Genomic DNA, 14,337 nt, shown 5'->3' on the forward strand with positions numbered 1-14,337 from the left:
TCTTCGGTTTACAAAGAGTAAGAATAACATAACTGTTTTCAATATTCATATCTACCATATTATGATAAGACATATTATTATAACCCTTGAATGTGTGTCATGTTCCTCTAGCTACAGATGCGGAACCGCACACAGCAGCTTACACAGCACGGGTGTCACCTGCCCGGAGAAACTGATGATCACCTAGCACTAGCATGTCAGTGCAGTGCTAGGAGCTACTAAGACAAATGCTGCGTTTTAAGAAGAAAGTCTTGCCAGCCTCTTCGGGAAGGATAGAGAGTTCCTGACAGCTTTCCAGTGTCCTAATGATGCTGAGGGCACAGTGCAGGGAGCCCCCAACCCCATGCACTCATCAAACTAGGCTAGTTTTCTGCATATTCGTACACAGTTCCCCGGAAGTCTAGCTTAGGACAAAATGACAGAAAGAGCTCAGGGTTCTGGAGGGCTTGGCAAAAACCATTTTCCTCCTATTGCTGGGCCCACAGTGGTTTGTAGTATGGGTTTCCCCTGCTACAATTTGAAGGGCACTAGTTTAGCCTCGATCTACCATCCAGAAGTAGAAGGACAGACAGTTCTGATAGAAGGAGTTGCTGAACCAGCAGGGTAAGCCAGCTGCTTCTCTGGAGTACTGCCCATAATTTTTTTTTTCCGTTTTAATATCTAGTTTTCTTTTTAACTTCATTTTTTGTTTTTAAAAAATATTTTATTAATTTATTCATATTACATCTCAGTGGTTATCCCATTCCTTGTATCCTCCCATCCCTCCCTCCCTCCCATTTTCCCTTTGCTCCCCTCCCCTGTGCTGCCCATAACTCTTTAAGATGGCTAGGATATACAATGTGCAGTAGCTGGAAGTGTTTTATTTTCTGCTTAGAGTGTATAGAGGCAATTTAACTAGAATCAAAAACAAATTTTCAAAATATGTAGAAAATATTAAAGCACAAAGAACAACCACAGAGATTATTGTTTGAAATGGATGTTTGAGAAAAAAAAAAAACCAAACCAAACAACCAAACAACCAAAACAAGAGCCCTGGATATGTGTAGCATGGACTTGACTTATGACAGCCAAAGCTCGTCAGCAGAAAGGAGACTCCTCGAGCGTCCAGACCCAACGCCTGTGAGCTTCAGGTTAGCACAGATCTTGAGTTTGCTACGTGTTGTGATATGTTCCTATTTCCAGTGCCTGCCCCAGGGAGCTGAGAGCCGATCTGCAGGGAGCTGGATCCTATCTCCAGACATCGCAGCCTCACCTATCTCAGGTTCAGTCTTCCCTTAGCTCAGCACACAACTCCGATTTCTTATCGCTTTCTCCTCAGCCCTCTCCTGGGGATTGCTTTGAAGACACTGGGCAGCTTACCCTGGAAGTGACTGACACGTGCCGCCACGAAGACCCATTCCTAGCCTCCAGGGACCAGTCTTCCCTTCAGTAGAGAAAGAGACTCAAGAAGATCAAGGGGAGGGACCCCAGGTGGTACCCACTGCCCCTCACCCATCACCCGGCCGCTTTTCCAGTCCTTTCTCAATAGTGTCACTTTGAAGGGACTTGAGGAACGTCCTCAGTCCAACCACTAGCCCTGGTCAACTTTTATAAGGGCGTTTTCTCCAGCTAGCCCTAGCCCTACCCTTGCCTTTCTTTGGGTCTCTCTCGGGGCCGGCTCTGTACGTGCCTGAAAAAGACCCGTGTTAGGCCTTCCTTCCAGGACCCCAGGTTTCCTGGAGGACCTCTGGCCGAGGCAGACAGCAGGTGGTGTCACCTCTCTGTGACCCGTGGAGAAGGGTGTCTGGATTGGCTCCCTACCTTACCGACTGCGTTACCTGCGTGGGAATCTGCGGCACACCTAAGCAGTCCCAGTAGAAACCAGGTCCCCGAGGGCCACAGGTGTCCCATCGCAAAGCTGGTGCTGCAGAGTCTGCACCAGCCTCCTGCGCTGAAGCTTGGCTCGGGACTCTGCTCCTGCGCGCGCGCACGCGGGACGCTCCCCAGAAGCCAGGGCGAACTAGCTACCAGAGTTCCGCCCCGCCCCCAGCTCGTCCGCTGTGCCTCTGGGATCTCACAGACACACACACACACGCGTGCACACACACACACACATACACGCGCGCGCGCGCGCGGCGGCGGCGGCGGGGGGGGGGGGAAGAGAGAGACAGAGACAGAGACAGAGACAGAGAGACACAGACGGGGGGGGGGGGAGGGGAGAGGGAGGGAGGGACAGAGACAGAGACACAGAGAGACAGAGAGACAGAGACAGGTGTTTTGTTTGAGACAGGGTCTACAACACAGCCCAGGTTAGCCTCAAACTCTGAATCCTCCTGTCAGCCTTTCTGTGTTGGAATGACAGGCCTGTGCCACCACACCCAGTTAGACCTTTATCTTTTATTGTAAAATTATGGCAAAATCCCAAAGTTGCTTGTCTTTACACTTCTCAAAACACCTTCATACTGGAACAAACTCTTTCTTCAAAGCCAGTGCTCACACTATTCATCTACCCCACGTTCCAAGCTGTCACAATTGCTTGAAGGATGGGGGAAGGGTGGGATTGGCGTACACTTGACAGACAAAGCAGCCATTTAGTTAATCTTACACACACACACACACACACACACACACACACACACACACACACACAGAGAGAGAGAGAGAGAGAGAGAGAGAGAGAGAGACGTATAATTTGAATTCAAAACGAATAACCACCCTCCCTTTCTCCTCCTCCACATATGTGTGTCTGATGAAATGCAATGTTTAGGATATAACCTACACTATTTTTTTCATATCATCTTAAGTGATATTCAATTTAACTTCATTTTTTTGTATTATTATTTACCAATGACAATTCTAATTGAAAGAAAGGAAAAAAATTCCAAAATCAGTAGCAGTTGAGAGTCTGAGGCACTTTTAAACACCCATCATCAAGGCCATTCTGCACATCTGACAGTGGCTTCAGACTGACCCTCAGCTGTGGTACTATTTGGAGCAATTAGTTGGTGTAGACGGAGCAGGGATCTTCACACAAGAGCTCTGGCACCGGAAAACACATTCTCTGAGCACTCTCAGATTTCCGTCCATCTCTCTCTCTCTCCCATCTTCTCTCTGAAAATCGGGTTCAGCTTACCCGTCCCACTCTTTTATAGATGCGGGCAAGTGAGCAGGAAACTAAATGGCTGAATTCAAATGAGCCTCTTAATCATTTGCCAGATTTACTGAATTTCAAACTGTCATGTTGAGTGGTAATATTTAACAAATTCACTGGGAGCAGTGAAGAAACAGCAACAAGAATATTTCATTTGGATTATTATCTGTGTAAAACCTAAGTGTATACAAAAGTAGTAGTGGCCAAAATGGAACTTAATATGGAAATTTTTACATGGAAAGGTTTGCTGATTTGGAATCCTTTGGATGGTTTGGTATTAAAATTAACCTGAATTAAAGTTAAAAAGCTTACTCTGTGGAATTAAGCCCAGGAGCCCCATTCATGCTATATAAATACTTTACCTCTGAGATAAATCTCCAGCTCACTAGATGCTCCTGAGTTTACAAATTAAAATGGAGTTGGGGACTAGGTTAAGTGATATTGAATGGGTATTAAAATGCTTTTAGTACTGAAAATGATGCTGGAACAGATTATAAAAAGATTGGAAACAGTTGAGAGATCTGGTCCTTATTAAAGCTATGATTTTTTAATAAGGGACCCTTGGGTGAGGCAAGCTTTCCTGTACAAAGTTACTATTTACAACAAAGAGGAGAACTATGTTGCATTCTGAACACATCTAATCATAGAGTGATTAGAAATTTATTTTCACTGAATTCATTTAACATTAATATTTAATGGTTTTAAGATTCCCTTTTCTTCCCCTCCCCCCAGTGGGTGGGGGTGGGTGGTGGGGTGGGGGTGAGAGAGACAGTACTGAGAACTGAATCCAGGACTCAGCAAGCACATGGTGGCTTGTGTTTTACCACTAAGCTATATACTTAGCCCTGAGTTTTGTTTGTTTGCTTGTTTCTACAGCTGAGAGTCTGCTAAGTTGCCCAGACTGGTCTAGAATTCACTCTGTAGCCTGGATAGATCTTTGATGCTGATGATGCTCCTGCCTCAGCCCCATGAATAGCTGGAATTACAGGCCTACATCACCAAGGCCAGCTTTCAAGAGTCTTCTAAAATTTTTCAGACAATGCGTCAGCCAGAAAGTGACGTACAATAATCACTACTTAATATATAATATTGATTATCTCCATTATATTCTATTTTTTAACATCTTAAAATTTACATTTATTTATTTATTTATGTATTTATTTGTTTATGTGCATGAATGTTCATGTGTGGGTGTGGGTGCCTGTGCCACAGTGAGTATTTGCCAATCAGAGGGCAACTTGAGGCGGTCAGTTCTGCTTTTCTACTTTATAAGACGCAGGGCTCAAACTGCCTTTACTCTCTGAGCTATTTTTCTGTCCTTATTGTGTCCTGTTCTACATCTCTGCTTAACCAAGAGTAATTGCCTGGTCCTTCCCACCAGGCCTCCCCTCCGTTAGGCTTTTTAACCAGGTTAAAGTTGTTTACACAATTATGCATGTATGTGCATGTCTGTCTGTCTATCTATCTATCTATCTATCTCTATCTCTATATGCTTGTATGTATACTGCTACGTATGGAGATAGTGCATACGAATATGTGATATTCAACACCATTTATTCATTTAATATATTTTATATATAATAATTGGTATCCCAAATTTAAAAATCCTGTTAAAAGCAAAAATTTTTTCAAGAAATGGTTTCTCTGTGTAGCCTTGATTTTTCTTTTTTAAACTATTTTATTAATTTATTCATATTACATCTCAATGGTTATCCCCTCCCTTGTATCCTCTCATTCCTCCCTCCCTCCCTCCCTCCCATTTTCCCCTTACTCCCCTCCTCTATGTCTGTGACTGAGGGGGACCTCCTCCCCCTGTATATAATCATAGGGTATCAAGTCTCTTCTTGGTAGCCTGCTATCCTTCTTCTGAGTGCCACCAGGCCTCCCCATCCAGGGGATGTGGTCAAATATGGGACAACAGAGTTTATGTAAAAGTCAGTCCCCGCTCTCCACTCAACTTGGAGAATGTCCTATCCATTGGCTAGATCTGGGTAGGGGTTCAAAGTTTGCTGCACGTATTGTCCTTGGCTGGTGCCATAGTTTGAGCAGGATCGCTGGGCCCAGATCTGCCCATCATAATGTTCTTTTTGTAGGTTTCTAGGACCCTCTGGATCCTTCTATTTCCCCATTCTCCCATGCTTCTCTCACCTAAAGTCCCAATAGGCTGTCCTCCCCTCTGACCCACTTTCCAGGTAAGTGAAGACTTTCATGGGAGATGCCCCTTGGGCTAGTGTCCAGATATAAGTGAGTATCTACCATTTGAGTCTTTCTGCTTCTGGGTGAACTCACTCATTATGATCATTTCTAGTTCAATCCATTTGTCCACAAATTTTGGGAATTCCATGTTTTTAATAGCTGGGTAGTATTCCATAGTGTAAATGTACCACAGTTTCTTTATCCAGTCTTCTAATGAGGGACACTTAGGCTGTTTCCATGTTCTGGCTAATATGAATAAGCCCGCTATGAACATGGTTGAGCATATGTCCCTGTTGTGTGGTGGAACATTTTCTGGGTATATTCCAAGGAATGGAATAGCTGGGTCTTGAGGAAGCCCTATTCACATTTTTCTGAGAAAGTGCTAGATAGATTTCCAAAGTGGTTGTAGCAGTTTGTAGCCTTGATTTTTCTTGGACTCACTTTGCAGACCAGGCTGACCTCCAACTCATTGAGATCTGCCTGTCTCTGTCTCCCAAATGCTGAGATTACAGGTGTGTGTCACCACATCCAGATGCAGACAAACATTTCTACAATCATTATTTTTTGGCTAAATTGACAAATTGCTTACTAAATAAATAGATTATTTAGATTACTCGACTAATTAAACTTAAGAAAATTAATTTTTAAAGGAAATTAGTGAGTTTTCTTATAATGCTTGCTTTCTTAAAGTGGCAAGCACTATACTTGGCATATGTAAATATTTATAAGCGTTTGTTATATTTAATATAGTAATATTATATTTAATATAATTATTCCTGTTATATCATATTATTATATTATATTGACTATATCTATGTTAAATATATTTAATATAATATATTTATTTTATATTTATAATCATATTTGCATTCATAATTACTGCCTTTATTTATTCTGATAACATATTTTATATAATTATAGTAATTTCATATTTAATATAATATTTAATTATATGATATATAAGTACCCTTATGTAAAGGTATTTATTTATATGATAAATAAGTTCCCTGAGATAAGATCACACTAATGAGAGCTTTAATCCTGATCATTAAAATAATTTGAGGGATAATGTGGCAATAAGTAATTATAACCCAATGAAAATTCATGTAACAAAGGTCTTATTGGGTCCAAAAAAATTGGCTATGTAGCTTATGACTAATATTGCATTCTTAAAAATCCTAAACTTGCTGGGTGTGGTGGCGCACACCTTTAATCCCTGCACTTGGGAGGCAGAGGCAGGTGGATCACATTGAGTTCGAGGCCAGCCTGGTCTACAAAGCAAGTCCAGGACATCCAGGGCTACACACAGAGAAACCCTGTCTCAAAAAAACAAAAAACAAAAACCAAACCAAAACAAAACAAAATCTTAAATTTTCACTCTTAAAATCTTGAGGCATTGGTAATTTAGAGCCATCATGGGCATGGGTAAACATGGAAAAAAGATGCTAGTCATGATATTGTGTATTTCTTTTTTAAGATTAAAAAAAGAAATCACATAATTGTAGATTATGTTAATTCAGAACACGGCTGTACTGGCAAGAGATCATATGCAAAGCTCTTCTAGGTTAGTGTTCCAGCTGTAATACAAACAGGCCTTTAATCCAGAAGACAGAGGCAAACAGATCTGAGTTCAAGGCCAGCCTGGTATAGAGAAGTATCAGGTAAACAAAAGCTTAGATCCAAGCATGGTGACACATGCCTTTAATCCCAAACGAAGGTAAAGTTAGTTTGTAGAAGGAAGGCACCCATGTTTGAAAGTGATGTCTAATTGAGTGGTGGAAAAGGTGATGAATCAGAGAAGATCTGACAGATTAGCATATGCCCAACTCTCATGAGAAGAGAGGAAAAGGAAGCTTTACAGTTTTACAGAGAGAGGAGGCAGTTTTTACCAGAATAGTAATAGAGAGAGGGTTGCACTGAGAGAGAGAGAGAGAGAGAGAGAGAGAGAGAGAGAGAGAGAGAGAGAGAGAGAGAGTCAGAGAGACAGAGAGAGACAGAGAGAGAGACAGAGAGAGACAGAGAGAGAGAGAAATAGAGAGAGAGAGAGAGAGAAATAGAGAGAGAGAGAGAGAGAGAGGGAACTCAGGTGAAGATGGAACAGGCCAGAAAATTGAGAAGAAGCCAGAAGATTAGAACAGATTGCTGAGTTAGTTTGAGGCTAAACAGAGCAATTCCAGGCCAAGAAAGAAGCCAGCTTGAATAAGTCAGCTGGGAGAAGAGTTTGATCCAGAACAGCTGAGTTGAACCAACCTAGAGCTAAGAAAGAACAAGTAAGGGTGATTTTATTAAGCTATAAGTCTCAGAGCCTGAAGACATTCTAGGCCTAGGTTAGATTATACAGAGGCTAGAAGCTTCTAGCACTAGGCCTAGGTTAGCAAAAGGAGGCAGTGAGCTTCCCGACAACGAGTGAGCCAGGAGAACAAAATTTACTTTTACAGATGATCATTTCAGTGGCTCCAGGAAAGACATTCAATAAAATCCAATACCCCTTCATGTTAAAGGCCCCAGAGAGACTCGGTTTCCCAGACCATATCTCCGTAAAATAAATACTACATATAACAGGCCTATAGTCAACATTATGCTAAGTGGAAAAAGTTTCTATTTTGGATTCCAAAATTCAGAATGTTGGAAAATTCTGAATGGGGAGCCTCCCTAGAGGAGATAGGTCCCTGCCCCCTTTCTATCTGAAATGGTGGCCATAATCCACCACAGGGTTCTGCCACCATAAAGTTTTGTTCAAGTGTGTAAGGCCAAGCCACCATGAGCAGAGTCCCTTGGCGCCACAACAATGCCACAACAAACCCAAGGCCAGTGATACTCAGGATGCACCATTTTCAAAACAAAGCTTAGGAGGACTAGGACATGTTTTTCAGATGTTCAAATGATCAGGTGCCTACACAGAGTGAGTCTGGGGCACTCATTTTTCAGTTATTTAATGGGGACTGCGTGTCACTAGAAAAGTGGGGAAGCAGGCAAGAGAGTCCTAATGTCAAACCATGGACTCAAGTGATGTGCCTGCAGCTCTGTGAAGTTACTATAAAGCATAAATCAATATTCTATTATATTAATATTATATGAACTAATTAAAAGTAAAAATATAAAAATAAAGTGTGTACTAAAGTCTGTATTGTCACTACACAGTGGCGGAATTGGAGGATGAACAGAAATTGCAGAAGATAAATATGTCTTCATTTTCACTGACTGTGGCTGAATGTCTCTGTGCAAAGCCTGCCTTTATGGGTGGGTCAGAAAGGCAAACCTTATGCACAGAACTGTTTTGTGAGTACTGATTGTTAGAATATATGTGCCAAGGTTTTAGCCATGACTTTGGCTTTCCAGCACCTTTCCTGAGAGGCATGCCCGTAGCCTCATACTTCTGTACACTGTGAATGTCCCTAGCAAAACAGGAGCTATGGTATTGATAGGCACTGCCAAGTGGAACTCTTACGTAACTGAAGACGTCCTTAAGCGTATTAATGGTAGAGACAACACTCCCATGTTGTTTGTATCTTGGTATCTTGGCCATGGTGTATCTTCACCAGGCTGAGCACACCTCAAGTCATACAGTGTGCGTCACTACTTACATCACCTGCACAGCAGCCAAGCTATGGCACCATGAGCATTTCTGTGAATCCTGTTTTGTGACTCTTCTCTTGTCAAAGCCCAACTTTGATATAGGTAATTGTCTAGAATAAATAAAATTTGAAGGCTATGTCCTCAACAACGACAGAATGAGGGCAACTGTAAGTCCTTTATTATCACTTAATTCTGGTGCTTCTAGGCACAATGCCAAAAACATCTATGCATGCAATAAAAACGGTGCCAGCTCCTATACTTAGAACTACTGTAGAGCAACACTGCAACATGAAGGTAGATCCGACAAGCCTCAGTTCTTTGATTTCTTTTTGATTACTCTTGTCACTATAAAACACATCATTGGCTTCCCAGATGTAGTATATAGGCAGCATAGTCTCCTTGTGGGTCCCACAATACGGGGAGTAGGGACGACTTCTGACATGGTCTCTGGCCCACCAATGTTGATCACTTCCCCCTGGCAAGGCGACTGGCTGAGACATGAATGTCTATGCAGCGACAAGGCTTCTTGTTGGCTACAGAATCCCCGTGACTTATCATTAGATGCCATTCTTCTTATGGCATGAATGGAGATTTACAGATGTCTTTCTTCTGCTCATACAAAGAGCAGAGAACAAGCCTTAATAGTTCTGTGCATCACGCACACCTCATACATTTATAATTTTAGGACTGTATAATGCTTGTGAGAATTTATATGTTTTCAGAACAAAAGAACAAGACACTGACACTGGATCAGACCTGACAGGACTCATTCCTCTCAGCATGCTGGACGCTGACATCTTGCGCCCGTCATGTTGCAGCACCAAGTGTTTCCATTGCTGTTCCTCATCAGAACAAGACAGCTCCTAGGACAGCTTTGAAGAAAGCTTCCAATTCCAATTGGTTCAGCATTTCAGACTGTGCCACACAGGACTTTTTAGTAAGCCTGGAATTTCTCAACATTTAGAAACTAGACCACAAATGCTATTCCTAGTTTGTTTAATCATTTTTTTTCCAATTTTATTTGGGTCCCTACAAAGGCATTATTCAGTCCAAATCAACTGGAAGAAACCTTAAGAGAATGACTCTCCATTTCCCTTAAGGGGGGGTTGGGTAGGTTTTTGGTTGCTTTCGTGGGCTATAAATGTTTGCTTCCCTCCCTCCTTCCTTCCTTCCTTCTTTCTTTTGGTTTTTCAAAACAGTGTCTCTCTGTGTTAGCCTTGGCTGTCCTGGACTCCCTTTGTAGACCAGGCTGGCCTCAAACTCACAGCGATCTGCCTGCCTCTGCCTCCTGAGTGCTGGGATTACAGGTGTGTGCCACCACACCCAGCTAGATGTTTATTTTCACTGGCAGTTGGTTATAAGTTCTTATTGGTCTTATTCAGACAGAAAACGACATTGGATTCAGGGATGTCTCTCTTTTCCTTTATCTTTCTTAGGTATGGAGATAGGGGTTGAAAAGAAAGAAGGGGGAATATAGAAATATATAGGGATGATAGGCCAAAAGGTAGATCATTGAAGCTACTCCTTACCTTAAGGTCTTGTTACTCACATGGTTATTTCTAATTCATTGGTATATAATTTGTATATTGATGCAAATTTCTACTCTAATATGAGGTATTGTATCCATAAAATTTAAGTATAATACAAGGCTTACTTCCAATACTTTGAAAGTGCTATTGCAGGTTGTTTAAGATAATTAAGCAATACAAGTTAATTGTTAGTTGATCAACTCATGGTCAGGTCATTTACGAGTCTATTTTTATCACAAGGATATACATCCTAGGTGTAATAGATAGATATGATTCTACACATAGAAAAGGTAAAATAGATAAGGTCTTCAAAAACCTCAGAGGCATACAGAATATGGCATTTTTATTTCATTTATTTGGCATATAATATATGGCATATTTATTTCATTTGTAGACTGTCTTGAGCTTGGAATGCAGCTCAGCAGTAAGCCTTTACCTAGAATGCACAAGGACCCATGTTTATCCCCTTCACTGCAATAAATGCACAAGTTCATGAATTAAAAGCTATTCCCTTTCCTTTTACAAATCAGTCATATCAAACCATTTGGGGAATCATATAAGCCATTTAAATCAACTTCCTAAATTATGGAATTGGCATCTGAAAATGATCCCAGTCTGACATCTACACCTTATGATAGTGGCCTCTTATTTATTATCAGCCCATTCTGACGTTCTCACATTAAGTTTTAATCCAACAACACTTTCATCTTCAACAAGCTTGTTGGCCTCTACATTGGAATGCAGCCTGGTAAAATGTGATACTCAGTTCAATTAAAGTGAGTCCCAGAGAGGTTTAAAGTACAGGTGCCAGAGGCCCCCTTGTGGCTGGTAAGTAGAGTAACCAAATATCATTTGACGTCTGGAATAAATAGGCAGATATTGAATTTACTTGTCATCAATTTATTGTTATTTTTCTTGCTGTCAATTCAGTTAAAAGACCGTTTTAAGAATTCTATGTTGATTAATGAAGACAAAAAGATAAATGGGATACAGTCCAAGCCATAGAGGAGTTAAGAAGGTAAAAATTGCTACATTTCAACCTTTCTTGCTAAGTGCTATAGAGTGACATTAATTCGAGGAATTGAATTTGAATCCTTTGAAAGTATGCACCTATAAATGGACTATTCTCCTGCCCCAAGGACATTATTCTTGTGTAAATTTCATAGCAGCTAATAGAAATTCCTGACATGTATTTTTTCATGTATTTACATGGTAGAAAACACATTACATTACACGATTCCATTATTTCTAAATTTCTTGATAAACTAACAAATTCATATACTTTCACTTCCCTATTAGTATTCAAGTCTCTATTAATTGTTGCCAGGACACTATCCAAATACAGAACACAAGGCAAGAGTCATTCTTATTTGATAATCCAGTATCATAAATTTATAAGTTCAGAACCTGAATGATTTGATTGTACTTAGGTTTTCTTGGTAGGTTCATCTAATGTATGTTTGTTTCTAGGCTTCTGCAAGAGTTAGACACGTGCAGGTTCTTGTGTCACACACACACACACACACACACACACACACACACACACACACACGATCAACTCTAACACTAGCTATTGAGCAGCTGTCACAGCCTCGTGTTGGGTGGAACTTTCTATCAAGTCATGTAAAGTACTGTATCTAATTACCAGCCGGTCCCTGGCTTGGCACTGTTTAACCAAATGATACACTTGTAATGCCTAAAGTGATTGTATAAATAATTTAGTTGGGTCTTCTTTCACACTATAAAAGATTATACAGATGCAGCGCAGGCATGGAACAATTGTATTGCATTTCCAACACTGAGTGTGAAAGGGTGAAAAGGTTTCAGTGTATTACTACTTTACATAAATCAATGAGAGCCGAAAATGTTCACAAAGTCGGTTTATTTACAAATACCAGTGATTCTAGATTCAATCTACAAGACATTTATAAGATGCCAAAGAAAAAAGTGGTATGGGAACCTTAGCAGTACTTTAAATCTAGGCTTAGTTATGGGCCCCAGTGGTGGCACACACCTGTAATCCCAGCACTTGGGAGGTAGAGGTAGGAGGATCAGGTATTCAAGGCTCACCTAGGCTACACAGCAAACACAGGGAAAGCCTGGACTACATGTGACCCTGTCTCAAAACAAGCTGCAAAACCAAAATATAACAAAAAACAAAACCAAATCTATTCTATTACCTTAAATTTCTACAAAGTTCTTTCAATTCAGCTATTTAATATTTCAAGATAATTTCCAAATCTTGTCATTTTTAATCTTTTGGGATATTAAAACAGTATCTTTATAAGCCCTTTCAGTTTGTTTCTATGTACAGAATTATGAAGAACTACCCCTTGTTTCTAATACTTTCTGTGTACCATGTAAGATTATTTCCTTTTTGATAATGGGTAACAAAACAAACATCCCTATCAATGTTTTAGAAGATTATGAAATTGAAACATCACTTTGGGTTAAGATTGTGTGTGTACATTATCTCAAAACCCAAACACATAGTTTACAGTTATGTAAATGACTTAATGACATTTATACTCATGACGTTAAGTGTGGACCACGAACCAAAAATTGTACCCATTTTGTCACTCCATTCACTTAAAAAGGAAGAGCATACAATGCAGTTATGTTTCCTCCCCTCTATTGCCAACAAGCCTGTAATCCCAGCTCCGAGGATTCATGTTTGAGGCCAGCTAACCGATACAGCCACAGCCTAGCTCAAGAATCAAAAAGAAAAAAAAAAAAACAACCAAAAAAACCAAATCACTGATAAGGAGTTTAAATCATAGGGCTGTCAGAACATTTAAAAACTCAAGCTGAACTCTGAAGGCAAAGTAGTGATAATACGATGACGTCAAGGTCTTCCTAGGCGATGGACTGACTGTAAGAGGTACTAAGGGATGGAACACTTTAACGTTGGGGGAGTCTGCAGACTGGAGAACAGTACACACTAGATCGAGGTCTAGTTAGTAAGCCGAGTTTGAATCTCATCCAGTACCAAAACATTTCAAGTAGGGGAATGAAATACTCAGACTTGAATGCTATAAGGCCACACGGACAGTACGGTGACAAGGTGGGCTTAGAAGGGCCATAAAGGGTAAGCCAAGCTTACAGCTGATGTTCTTGCAGCAGTCCTCAACAAATCAGCAGCAGGGACACACCTCATGGTGCTTCAGAAACAATCACGTCTCTTATCTCTTACCTAAAGAAACAGCATTAACAACCATCTTGAGTCATTTGTATCTGAGTGGCCCCACGAGTAAGGAATAAAACAAGGGTAGTTAATAGGGGAAATATTAAAAAATATAGGGGAAATAATTACTATTTAAAGTCATTTTAAGGTGTCTGTCAAAAAGAAGTACACCCACTATGGATATACGGTTAGTGAGGCTAGAATTAAGTTGGCTGTGAGAATGTTTAGCATTTATCAGTATGTGGGTATCTGGGATTCAGCCAGCGAAAACATATTGTTAATCAGAGGACTCAGGAGAAAGTTCTATAAAACATTACCTAAAAATTACACACAGCAAAAGTACTTCACAAAAAAACCAGGAAGGACTTCCAATGGTAGGAAGCAGTGTGAGGAGTGGGATGCAAAGTTCCGAGTGGGAGGATGATCAACATTATCACTCTGCATCCACGGTCGTATTAACAGACAAGAGTCCGTTAGATTTGGCAATCCTGATGTCAGAGTAAAGCTAATGGGAAGAGGTTATTCCCCATTAGAGTTCTTTCTCAAGCTCAGTATATGGGGATGCAATTTAGAGATTCTGCTTCCAAAGTTCAGATGAGTAGAGAATGTAGTGTGCAGCCAGCTTGTAAATGTCCTGTCTTCCACTAGATGGCAAATTCTTTCAAGCATAAGGAAGGCACATACAGATAGGTAAGACCCAGGCCTAACCCTCAGGATTTCTA

General features: G+C 40.7%; 1 protein-coding gene across 1 annotated transcript in view; it reads right to left on the minus strand.

Annotated features, from left to right (window-relative positions):
- PKHD1L1 (PKHD1 like 1) overlaps window positions 1-1,983 on the minus strand; it is a 144,008-nt gene extending 142,025 nt beyond the window's left edge. Inside the window, exon 1 of the mRNA XM_084803031.1 lies at window positions 1,818-1,983. Coding sequence (XP_084659157.1) covers window positions 1,818-1,890 — 73 coding nt within the window. The 5' untranslated portion in view covers window positions 1,891-1,983. The remainder of the gene's footprint in view (window positions 1-1,817) is intronic.
- Between the last annotated feature and the right edge of the window lie 12,354 nt (window positions 1,984-14,337).

This window comes from Acomys minous, assembly GCF_964271855.1.
Source record: "Acomys minous genome assembly, chromosome: 12".
Lineage (NCBI taxonomy): Eukaryota > Metazoa > Chordata > Mammalia > Rodentia > Muridae > Acomys > Acomys minous.